Source organism: Coregonus clupeaformis, chromosome 19 (assembly GCF_020615455.1).
Source record: "Coregonus clupeaformis isolate EN_2021a chromosome 19, ASM2061545v1, whole genome shotgun sequence".
NCBI classification, from domain to species: Eukaryota; Metazoa; Chordata; class Actinopteri; order Salmoniformes; family Salmonidae; genus Coregonus; species Coregonus clupeaformis.
In genome coordinates this window covers 33143951-33156842 of record NC_059210.1, presented here as the reverse complement: position 1 = coordinate 33156842, position 12892 = coordinate 33143951, and the positions used below count along the sequence as shown (strand labels likewise).

Below are 12892 nucleotides of genomic sequence, written 5' to 3'. Positions count from 1 at the left end.
GGTTGGGATGGTGTTCTTGGGGTTGTACTCATCCTTCTTCTTCCTCCAAACACGGCGAGTGGAGTTTAGACCAAAAAGCTATATTTTTGTCTCATCAGACCACATGACCTTCTCCCATTCCTCCTCTGGATCATCCAGATGGTCATTGGCAAACTTCAGACGGGCCTGGACATGCGCTGGCTTGAGCAGGGGACCTTGTGTGCGCTGCAGGATTTTAATCCATGACGGCGTAGTGTGTTACTAATGGTTTTCTTTGAGACTGTGGTCCCAGCTCTCTTCAGATCATTGACCAGGTCCTGCCGTGTAGTTCTGGGCTGATCCCTCACCTTCCTCATGATCATTGATGCCCCACGAGTTGAGATCTTGCATGGAGCCCCAGACCGAGAGTGATTGACCGTCATCTTGAACTTCTTCCATTCAGTTGTTGCCTTCTCACCAAGCTGCTTGCCTATTGTCCTGTAGCCCATCCCAGCCTTGTGCAGGTCTACAATTTTATCCCTGATGTCCTTACACAGCTCTCTGATCTTGGCCATTGTGGAGAGGTTGGAGTCTGTTTGATTGAGTGTGTGGACAGGTGTCTTTTATACAGGTACCTATGTCATGCAATAAAATGCAAATTAATTACTTAAAAATACAATGTGATTTTCTGGATTTTTGTTTTAGATTCCGTCTCACACAGTTGAAGTGTACCTATGATAAAAATTACAGACCTCTACATGCTTTGTAAGTCGGAAAACCTGCAAAATCGGCAGTGTATCAAATACTTGTTCTCCCCACTGTACATATTTATGCTTAAACGTATATTCATATTTCTACCTGCAGCTGTTTATAGCATAAATATGATCATTTCTGCTAAGCTGTCAGTTGTAAACAAATTGATGTCAGCTGACTGCTGGATTAAGATGCTTCCTTAGCCAATAGCGGTGCGTGGGTAAAATCACCAGAGAAACCAAGCCAGAAAAAAATGCCATATTACAACCTATGTCTTCACACCGTGATATATAAGCCTAAAGGCCAAGACAATAGGAAGACACAGTGGCAGAATAATTTCAACCACACCTTTGTTTCATTACAAAACCGGAGAGTCACATCTGTCCACAAAGCATTTTGCATGTAACAAACAGTTACATGACCTACAGCATGGTCAATCAAGTTAATGTTTCCGACATTTTCGGACTATTAAACAATTATTGATTTAGAACCATGGAAAGTTACCGCAAGTCGCAAAGAAAACAGGAGCTGCCTCCAGTGTTCCAGCACCATTTCAACGTCAACATTTCAACATCATCAAATCACCTATGCTTAGTCTAATACAGTGACAATTAAAAGATTCCAAAAACATTTTAGTGTCACGATCGTCAGGGAGAGACCAAGGCGCAGCGTTGCAGGTGAACATATTTATATTTATTTAATGATCACACGATCAAAACAACAAACGAAAAACGTGACGTCTATGGTTTAAACACAAACCAACACGAACAAGAAACCACAAACACAAAGTGAAAGACAGACAGTTAAATATGGCTCCCAATCAGAGACAACCAGCTGACACTCGTTGCCTCTGATTGGGAGTCACTCAGGCCAACATAGATAGACAACGACTAGAACCTAAACAAAATAAACACCCTGGCTCAACATACAAGAGTCCCCAGAGCCAGGGCGTGACAGTACCCCCCCCCCAAAGGCGCGGACTCCGACCGCGCCAACCAACCACAACAGGGGAGGGACCGGGTGGGCACTCCGCCTCGGCGGCGGATCCGGCTCCGGACATGACCCAGGCACGGGTTGTGCTGGACTGACGACGCGCACCCCTGGCTTGGTGCGTGGAGGAGGAACGGGCCTTACCAGGCTGACGACGCACACCGTAGGCTTGGTGCGTGGAGCAGGGACAGGCCGGACTGGGCTGACGAAGCACACCACTGACTTGGTGCGGGGAGCAGGAACGGGCCGAGCCGGGCTGACGACGCGCACCACTGACTTGGTGCGGGGAGCAGGAATGGGCCGGACCAGGCTGACGACGCGCACCACTGACTTGGTGCGGGGAGCAGGAACGGGCCGCGCCGGGCTGACGAAACGCACCACTGACTTGGTGGGAGTGGCAGGAACAGGCCGGACCGTACTGGGAACACACACCACTGGCCCTACGTGGGGATCAGGAACAGGCCGGACCGGACTGGCAACACACGCCAGTACCTCTCGCCGTGCCTCTACAACCTCCTTCCCCCTGGTGACCAGTGACTCCCGTAACCTGGCGGCCTCCTCTGCCAACCCGCTGGACCGCTCTATCGCGGCCTCCTGCTGCCCCGACGTCGTGAGCCCCCCCCTAAAAATGTTCTGGGGGTCTCTCCTCCCCGTGGGCCAGGCCTCCATCGTTCTCGCCCAACTCTCGCTCCTCTGTCTCCAACTCCCGCCATTCAGCTCCTCAATGGGCTTGACACAGTCGAAGCTCTTCCTCAACTGGTCCCAAGTCCACCCTCTCTGCTCCTCACTAGGCTTGACCCAGTCGAGGTTGCCACGGAGATCTGCTAGCGATGGCTCCTGGACACGCTGCTTGGTCTGGTTTTGGTGGTTTCTTCTGTCTCCATCGTCAGGGAGAGACCAAGGCGCAGCGTTGCAGGTGAACATATTTATATTTATTTAATGATCACACGATCAAAACAACAAACGAAAAACGTGACGTCTATGGTTTAAACACAAACCAACACGAACAAGAAACCACAAACACAAAGTGAAAGACAGACAGTTAAATATGGCTCCCAATCAGAGACAACCAGCTGACACTCGTTGCCTCTGATTGGGAGTCACTCAGGCCAACATAGATAGACAACGACTAGAACCTAAACAAAATAAACACCCTGGCTCAACATACGAGAGTCCCCAGAGCCAGGGCGTGACATTTAGTTCCATCAGCGTAAGCTAAATATGATGTTACTGTCCATGGTACCAATTTGTGTGTGTGTGTGCGTGTGCGTGTGAGTACAAAAAACATGTTGACTCACCCTACTTGTAGAGAAACTCCAATGCTATCATGTTCTCTTTCATGTCGCCGAAACGGTCTATGACTCTGTCATACAGTAGGCTACATGCTTTTAGTTTTTGTTGTCTTGGCTAAAATGCTTGCTCGCTAGCCTAACTTCCTTTCATGGGCAACGATGAGCCAGCTAATTAACATTAGCCTACTACATCTAGCTACATATTGAACTTCCATCCTCTCAGGCCAGGGGCAAAATGTATGAATTTATGGTTGGATCAGAATCGCCGTTATAATCATTGTCCAGTACCAAGAATTAAGTAAAAACACAAGTCCAAATCCTTATCTCCATCCATGGCTAATTTAGGAAAGGGACAATTGTAGCTAGCTAGCTAGCCACCGGAGGACAACAACATAATGAGCTTGGAGGGTGAAGGGAGAGCATCAAAGCTGGGGAGATCACCATGTGTGAATGTTTGTGTTAATGTATGTGCGTGCTTGCATGCCTGTGTGCGTATGTACATGCATGTGTGTGTGTCTGAAATACAAATAGGCTACATCAACTGGTTGATGGTAGCTGGTTGCACCGTTGTGGTACATTGTATTCTATGCATTTTGGATGACTTATAAGCAACCTCGTCTTGTGTGTAATAATGCATTTGCTGTGAGTTATTTGTAGCTATCTAGTAGACTGGAGATTTATATGTGATAGAAACAAAGAAGGGAGGGAGGCTGATGGCTAACTGTTGCCCACACAAATAGCCAGGGCCTGGTCGGGATTATTAACCTCCCAAGTGGCGCAGTGGTCTAAGGCACTGCATCGCAGTGCTAGCTGTGCCACTAGAGTTCCTGGTTCGAATCCAGGCTCTGTCGTAGCCGGCCGCGACCGGGAGACCCATGTGGCGGCGCACAATTGGCCCAGCGTCGTCCAGGGTAGGGGAGGGAATGGCCGGCAGGGATGTAGCTCAGTTGGTAGAACATGGCGTTTGCAATGCCAAGGTTGTGGGTTCGACAGAGTATGCACTCACTAACTGTAAGTCTGGATAAGAGCGTCTGCTAAATGACTAAAATGTAAAAATGTTATTGAAATGCACCAATTATGAATATGTATGTGGAGCATCATCTATGACAAGCGCCAAATGTCAGGCTTCTCAGAGGGATATATCTGAGGGCTGTCAATAGAGCCCCGGCAGACGTCCCATTTAACCCCCCTGTGTCCTACATAGCCTGGCTGCTGGCATGGAGGGAGGGAGAGTGAGGGGTGAGAGAGGCTGCAGCTGAACTGAGATGTGCCCTTGGGGAAACTGAACTCAAGTTAAAGATAAGAATACTCTATACTCTGGTAGAGATGCTACATTCTCAATAGGCCATATCAATTCATGGTATGTTATGAATGCTTGTACGTACGGCTGCATGCATTCATGTATATATCTGTCCATATGCCACATTGTACTGTATTTAGGACATGCATATTTGCAAAAGCATTCTATACTGTAAACTATAATAGCAACCTATTTACAGTACATGTAGCATGAAAATGAAACATTGCAGATGCTATTATATTCTACGTATAGTAAATCAGTCGATTACTACCTGCAAATGTTAGATTCATAATATCAAAGGAGGGATGACTAAAAAGCCCCAGATGTGAATGGTGAATGACAGGGTGTTGGAGCATTGGGACCCCTGCTACTAGCCAACTGGGACTTCATGTTCACCTAAGCATGCTTAACTCTATGGGCTGATCCCATCCAAACATCCGTTTCATTTCCCTCATAATTTGGTTGACTGGAGGGATTAACCCATCAAATATAGCAGGAGGATACTCTCCACAGGGACTCCCAGTCTATAAGAATTTTGGCAGGACATCGAGGGAATACACCCATCACCCAAGCAACAACACTAGATGCTATCTGCATTCCCAATAAGAAGATACAACATCAAATGTATAGCAGATGTTATATTGAAAGCTATAGCGTTGTAATAACAATGTTATTACCCTATTACTGCAAGAATAGTAGTGTACAAATGGAAATTATCTGTTGTATAATAGCCATCTTCCAAAACACCCCCATAACTAACTTGATTTCTATGGTAAATCTTAAATGACATCTATGCAATGGAAAAGTGTGCAGCCATGTTCCCAGTGACATGTGTGGCAGCCAGGTGAAGGGGCTCAGACTAGTTGGCATGGAAATGAGGGAGTCATTATGGCGCTGGGTTTACCGATGGTGTTTATGAGACTCGTCATCCTGCCTGCACAGAGAACAGCAGCTGTTGCCATCAAACCCGGGCCCCAAGGCATGGGATTTGCAATCTGGACTGTGTTTGTTGAATACAGCGCAGAGTAGCTTACTAAGGGTAAAAGCATATGTAACCAAACATAGTCCTACTCAAGAGAATAATACATACACTCTTAGAAAAAAGGGTTCCAAAAGGGATCTTCAGCTGTCCCCATAGGAGAACCCTTTTTGGTTCAAGGTAGAACCCTTTTTGGTTGCAGGTAGAACCCTTTTGGGTTCCATGTAGAACCCTCTGTGGAAAGGGTTCTACATGGAACCGAATAGGGTTCTACCTGGAACCCAAAGTGCTCTACCTGGAACCAAAAATTGTTCTTCAAAGTGTTTTCCTATGGGGACAGCCGAAGAACCCTTTTAGGTTCTTTTTTTCTAAGAGTGTAGCCTAATACATTCAGTGATTCATAATGTGCTCAAACACTTAGCAAAGCAAACAAGGAAGTAACGCTTGTTCATTTCACATTTACATCGCTCTAATCGAATGAGGCTGTAAGCATGGGTGATTTAAGCAATAAGGCACGAGGGGGTGTGGTATGCGGCCGATATACCATGGCTAAGGGCTGTTCTTAGGCACGATGAAACACGAAGTGCCTGGATACAGCCCTTAGCCGTGGTATATTGGCAATATACCACAAACCCACAAGGTGCCTTATTGCTATTATAAACTGGTCACCAACGTAATTAGAGCAGCAAAAATAAATGTTTTGTCATACCCGTGGTATACGATCTGTTATACCACGGCTTTCAGCCAATCAGCATTCATGGCTCGAACCACCCAGTTTATTAAATGGTATATATCATGTCTCCAGATTATCTACAGGCAAAGAGGCCTCTATATATCTGTGTTTAGGAGACAACCCTGTAATCAGCACATTTTACTCCCTAAGCCTGACATACAGTGAGGGAAAAAAATATTTGATCCCCTGCTGATTTTGTACGTTTGCCCACTGACAAAGAAATGATCAGTCTATAATTTTAATGGTAGGTTTATTTGAACAGTAAGAGACAGAATAACACAAAAAAAATCCAGAAAAACACATGTAAAAAATGTTATAAATTGATTTGCATTTTAATGAGGGTAATAAGTAATTGACCCCCTCTCAATCAGAAAGATTTCTGGCTCCCAGGTGTCTTTTATACAGGTAACGAGCTGAGATTAGGAGCACACTCTTAAAGGGAGTGCTCCTAATCTCAGTTTGTTACCTGTATAAAAGACACCTGTCCACAGAAGCAATCAATCAATCAGATTCCAAACTCTCCACCATGGCCAAGACCAAAGAGCTCTCCAAGGATGTCAGGGACAAGATTGTAGACCTACACAAGGCTTGAATGGGCTACAAGACCATCGCCAAGCAGCTTGGTGAGAAGGTGACAACAGTTGGTGTGATTATTCGCAAATGGAAGAAACACAAAATAACTGTCAATCTCCCTCTGCCTGGGGCTCCATGCAAGATCTCACCTCGTGGAGTTGTAATGATCATGAGAACGGTGAGGAATCAGCCCAGAACTACACGGGAGGATCTTGTCAATGATCTCAAGGCAGCTGGGACCATAGTCACCAAGAAAGCAATTGGTAACACACTATGCCGTGAAGGACTGAAATCCTGCAGCGCCCGCAAGGTCCCCCTGCTCAAGAAAGCACAAATACAGGCCCGTCTGAAGTTTGCCAATGAACATCTGAATGATTCAGAGGAGAACTGGGTGAAAGTGTTGTGATCAGATGAGACCAAAATCGAGGTCTTTGGCATCAACTCAACTCGCTGTGTTTGGAGGAGGAGGAATGCTGCCTATGACCCCAAGAACACCATCCCCACCGTCAAACATGGAGGTGGAAACATTATGCTTTGGGGGTGTTTTTCTGCTAAGGGGACAGGACAACTTCACCGCATCAAAGGGACGATGGACGGGGCCATGTACCGTCAAATCTTGGGTGAGAACCTCCTTCCCTCAGCCAGGGCATTGAAAATGGGTCGTGGATGGGTATTCCAGCATGACAATGACCCAAAACACAAGGCCAAGGCAACAAAGGAGTGGCTCAAGAAGAAGCACATTAAGGTCCTGGAGTGGCCTAAGCAGTCTCCAGACCTTAATCCCATAGAAAATCTGTGGAGGGAGCTGAAGGTTCGAGTTAAACATACTCTTGCCACCAAGTACTAAGTCATGTTTTGCAGAGGGGTCAAATACTTATTTCCCTCATTAAAATGAGTTTTTCTGGATTTTTTTGTTGTTATTCTGTCTCTCACTGTTCAAATAAACCTACCATTAAATTATAGACTGATTATGTCTTTGTCAGTGGGCAAACGTACAAAATCAGCAGGGGATCAAATACTTTTTTCCCTCACTGTATATGGAAAACAATGAGTTCTGAATTTCAAGCAGCAAGATACACAAACTTGGGATCTCTTCACAAACTGCTAGGGTTGAGATGCGTATTGCCGATGGAATCCTCACACAGGTTAGAGCACGCTGTTTTAGATATCTGTATGCATAACAACACATGCCAAGCTAGATAGAACAGTGCTTGGCCAAGGGGAACAGTCATATCCTGAATATCTACACACCTATACACACCTACAATACACAAGCCCAATACATATCAAAGGATGGAACTGGTACCTTTTGATATGATTAGGGATACACAATTGGGCTATTTACTGATTTGCAGGCTATTGGATTAATGGTAGACTGCTTGCAAAGCAACAGAAAACACAACAGAAAGCAAAAATGGTCTCCAGCAAAACTGCATATTCCTAATCCTATTCACTACAAAAATGTTGAAGTATTAAATGTCCAAGACCAATACATTTGGTCTTAGACTCAAACTATACAGGTGGTTACATAATTGCAGTAAAGTTTCAACCCAACACTATGTAACTCACAAAACTCAGGATGTAACGTTGGCACTCCAATTTGACAGGTTGCCAACAGCCTGACAGCTAGCAGTGTGAGTTGGAGCTTGCACTCCTAGAGTGTGTGCATTTTTACAAATTAGAGAAACACTGAAAATAAATCTCATATTATTATAACAGTGGTATTACAATGACATTACAAAAGTAATACACGAGACGTAGCATACTCATCAATGCTAGAGCAGCAAAGGAGATGACACTTGGCAACATTGTATCGCTGACAAAAGTTAATGCCAAATGTAGCCTAACATTATTACATTGTCTTCCATAAGAGGATTTGAAATATAACCTTTAAATAACACTTACCGGAACAGACATCTTGTGATGAGTTGTAAGAGTAGGCTATGCCTCTCCTAGTCTACGTAATAATGTATAGGTTATTTAAAAGAAGTAGTAGACTACTTTTAAACCAGAAAAAAAGCTAATTTTCTTCAGGACTCCTTCGATGTCAGCCTTCATTCCATGCTTTTCCTTTCATATGCATCTACGTCGGTTACAGGTCTCTGTTCAGGTTGAGTTTGGAATTAATGTCAGGGATATATATGGTGGGATTTTCCAAGCTAGGAGCAGCCCACCAAATGCGGCGAAGCCCACCTCATGAACGTCCAGAGAACCCGTGTCTCCAATACCGTAAACACTTTCTCCTCTTGTTCTTCTGTCACACGTTTCGTTTATTCTCCCAAGAATCCAATGTATAAAACAAATATAATAATGTTTTAAATCGCACCTTTGCATTCAGTGTCATACAGAATGAAAAAAATATTTCCTCAGCAGTCTTGCTGCGGCCAGGTTGGGCGGCTGCGTGTATGACTGCTGCTGCTGCTGCTGCGGTTGTAATGGAATCATCAAGTTTTATATTTAAAGGGATGGTCTCCGTTTTTCCACCATCAAAAAGAAGAGGCAGCGATAAGATGCAGTTTTTTGTCGTGATACGGCTATAGCCTGCCCTAACTGATCATGTTACATTCATGCGCTTTTGCATTTTATCAAAAAATCTATTGAATTCTATGCATTTACATATAGTTCCCCAAGGTTGCCACTTAAAGGTAATGTCTACATTGTTGTCGGCTATAGGAGTGAATTGTCCAATGGGCTACGTTTACGGTCATGTATTCACATCTGGAAGAGAGGTTGTCAGAAGTATTGCACCAAATTAATGTGAAGTTTAATCAATGAAAAATATAGTTATACAATAAATTGGCCTAGCCTAGGCTACATGCCTAGGTGGAAGTGCAGGTGTCTTTTGAAGTGATTTTGGGACATATCACAAATCACCTCTATGATCACCCATCTCTACAAATGCATAAGCACTATAGACTCTAACAAGCACTTTCATGGTGGAAAATAAATTCTGCTATGAAAGATTAATAAACAATGATAGTGAACAGGCAACACCTCAGAGACGGTTTAAGTTTTAATGTATTGTACAACTTTTTATGAGCATGTATGACCCCTTTAATTATTCAGACTAAATAACAGACAGTTTGATGAATTGGGAGACAAAATTATAAGCCTTGTTATAAGACATTGTAAAGGCTCAAATATGCTTATAACAAGTCATAAGGAATTAAAGCTTTTAGGAGCTTTGGTAGCAGGGAGGGGAAGGCATACTGACTATTTCCTCCTGCTGTTATTTGAGATTCTTGTGTCAGTGATTGTTTATAATTATCCTCCCAAAGGTGTTGGCTATTTTAAAATCAGCTTCCCCCTGTTTGAAAACGAAGCCTTTGGTGACAGACAGTTACACATGCCTGGAGGTGAAGTGTGTGCCAGATACACTACGTGACCAAAAGTATGTGGACACATGCTCGTCGAACATCTCATTCCAAAATCATGGGCATTAATATGGAGTTGGTCCCCCCTTTGCTGCTATAACAGCCTCCACTCTTGGGAAGGCTTTGCACTAGATGTTGGAACATTGCTGCGGGGACTTGCTTCCATTCAGCCACAAGAGCATTAGTGAGGTCGGGCACTGATGTTGGGCGATTAGGCGTGACTCGCAGTCGGCGTTCCAATTCATCCCAAAGGTGTTCGATGGGGATGAGGTTAGGGCTCTGTGCAGGCCAGTCAAGTTCTTCCACACTGATCTCGACAAACCATTGCTGTATGGCCTCGCTTTGTGCACAGGGGCATTGTCATGCTGAAACAGGAAAGGGCCTTCCCCAAACTGTTTCCACAAAGTTGGAAGCTCAGAATCGTCTAGAACGTAATTTTATGCTGTAGCGTTAAGATTTCCCTTCACTAGAACTAAGGGGCCTAGCCCGAACCATGAAAAACAGCCCCAGACCATTGTTCCTCCTCCACCAAACGTTACAGTTGGCACTATGCATTGGGGCAGGTAGCGTTCTCCTGGCATCCGCCAAACCCAAACCCAGATTTGTCCGTCAGACTGCCAGATGGTGAAGCATGATTCATCACTCCAGAGAACGTGTTTCCACTGCTCCAGAGTTCAATGGCGGCGAGCTTTACACCACTCCAGCCAACGCTTGGCATTGCGCATGGTGATCTTAGGTTTGTGTGCGGATGCTCTGCCATGGAAACCCATTTCATGAAGATCCATAACGAACAGTTATTGTGCTGACGTTGCTTCCAGAGGCATTTTGGAACTCTGTAGTGAGTGTTGCAACTGAGGACAGACGAGTTCTGTGAACTTGTGTGGCCTACCACTTCGCAGATGAACCGTTGTTGCTCCTAGACATTTCCACTTCACTATAACAGCACTTACAGTTGACCGGGGCAGCTCTAGCAGGGCAGAAATTTGATGAACTGAATTTAAAACACAGATTCAACCACAAAAAACAGAGGGGTTTTCCAATGCCTCGCAAATAAGGGCACCTATTGGTAATTATGTGAAAAAAAAGCAGACATTGAATATCCCTTTGAGCATGGTGAAGTTATTCATTACACTTTGGGTGGTGTATCAATACACCTGAGGGGTCTTTTTAGGGGTCAAATTGGGATTTTGTGTTTGCATTAGTGTGAGGTTTGAGACAACAACCTCGGAAGAGGATTAAAGATTACAGTTACAGTTGGTTCTTCACACTAATAAGACTCCCTTCCATTGACAACAGCAGCAACTGTCTACAATCTATATCAATGTTGCTTCTCAGCCAGCTCTCTCTTCCACACTCCCTTAACCTTTAATCTGATCTTTATCTCTTCTTTATCTATCCTCTTCCCCTTTCTTTCAATCTGTTGTTTTGTCACGAGGAAAGGCTCATAGTAAAGGCTCTAAGTAAATTAGATTAAGTTGGATAAGCTTTATTGTTCTACTGGAGGAAGCTCTTTTTACGTCATCGTCAAGCACAGGTTGCACACAAGTGTTTCTACTTCACCTTCGTACATGCTAGCAAGTTAGGTGAGAGTTGAACAGTGGTCAAATTAAACTGAGCAAAATAAATGGTGACAAAGTTGAGAGTTTAAAAGGCATTTGAAGGGTAACAGCAAGGTGGAAGTGAGCAGTCAGTGAAGGAAGGAGACAAGCTGGGAAAATCACTTGGGGCTCACAAAGTCACATAACCATCCAAGAGAAGTAACATAAAATATATAAGGGAGAAGGTGTATTTGAATAAATATGAGGATGTCTTGCTCTCCAGAGCTCTGAAGAGTGTACTGGCCTCTCTCGGAGTGTGTGTGTGTGTGTGTGTGTGTGTGTGAGGGAGGGAGCAATTGAATAAAGATGAGGATGACTGCTCCTCTCCTGAGTCCGTGTAAGACGGCGAGATTTGGATTTTGGATTTGGATTTTTTAGGTGTTTAAGTCAGGGTCAGTGTGTGGGTAAAGATTTGTGTTTGAGTTAGTGTGAGGTTTGAGACAACAACGTCGGTGGAGGATTAAAGATTACAGTTGGTTCTTCATAACTAATAAGACTCCCTTCCATTGACAACAGCAGCAACTGTCTACAATCTATATCAATGTTGCTTCTCAGCCAGCTCTCTCTTCCACACTCCCTTAACCTTTAATCTGATCTTTATCCATCCTCTTCCGCTTTCTTTCAATCTGTTGTTTTGTCATGAGGCAAGGCTCATAGTAAAGGCTCTAAGTAAATTAGATTAAGTTTGATAAGCTTTATTGTTCTAATGGAGGAAGCTCTTTTTACGTCATCGTCAAACGCAGGTTGCACACAAGTATTTCAAGTTCACCTTTGTACATGCTAGCAAGGTAGGTGAGAGTTGAACAGTGGTCAAATTAAACTGAGCAAAATAGATAGTGACAAAGTTGAGTGAGTTTAAAGGCATTTGAAGGGTAACAGCAAAGTGGAAGTGAACAGTCAGTGAAGGAAGGAGACAAGCTGGGAAAATCACTTGGGGCTCACAAAGTCACATAACCATCCAAGAGAAGTAACAGAAAAGATATAAGGGAGAAGGTGTATTTGAATAAATATGAGGATGTCTTGCTCTCCAGAGCTCTGAAGAGTGTACTGGCCTCTCTCGGAGTGTGTGTGTGTGTGTGTGTGTGTGTGTGAGGGAGGGAGGGAGCAATTGAATAAAGATGAGGATGACTGCTCCTCTCCTGAGTCCGTGTAAGACGGCGAGAGAGAGAGAGTGAGGTGGTGTGTGTGTGTAACAGCAGTGTAGAATAGATCATGCAGGCCTCTGCAGGCCTAGTTTCTGCTGTGGTGGGTGCTGGTTTTGGGGGAGCCTGTAAAGAGATGTACCAGTGAAGGCAGTGATGAAGACGAAATGTAATGCAGGAGGCACACACACCTCCACTGG

General features: G+C 44.4%; 1 protein-coding gene across 1 annotated transcript in view; it reads right to left on the bottom strand.

Moving 5' to 3' along the window:
- Positions 1 to 8989, bottom strand: part of bcar1 (BCAR1 scaffold protein, Cas family member) — a 112421-nt gene extending 103432 nt beyond the window's left edge. Inside the window, exon 1 of the mRNA XM_041837381.2 lies at positions 8484 to 8989. Within this exon, the coding sequence (XP_041693315.1) occupies positions 8484 to 8495 (12 nt within the window). The 5' untranslated portion in view covers positions 8496 to 8989. The remainder of the gene's footprint in view (positions 1 to 8483) is intronic.
- Positions 8990 to 12892: the final 3903 nt, after the last annotated feature.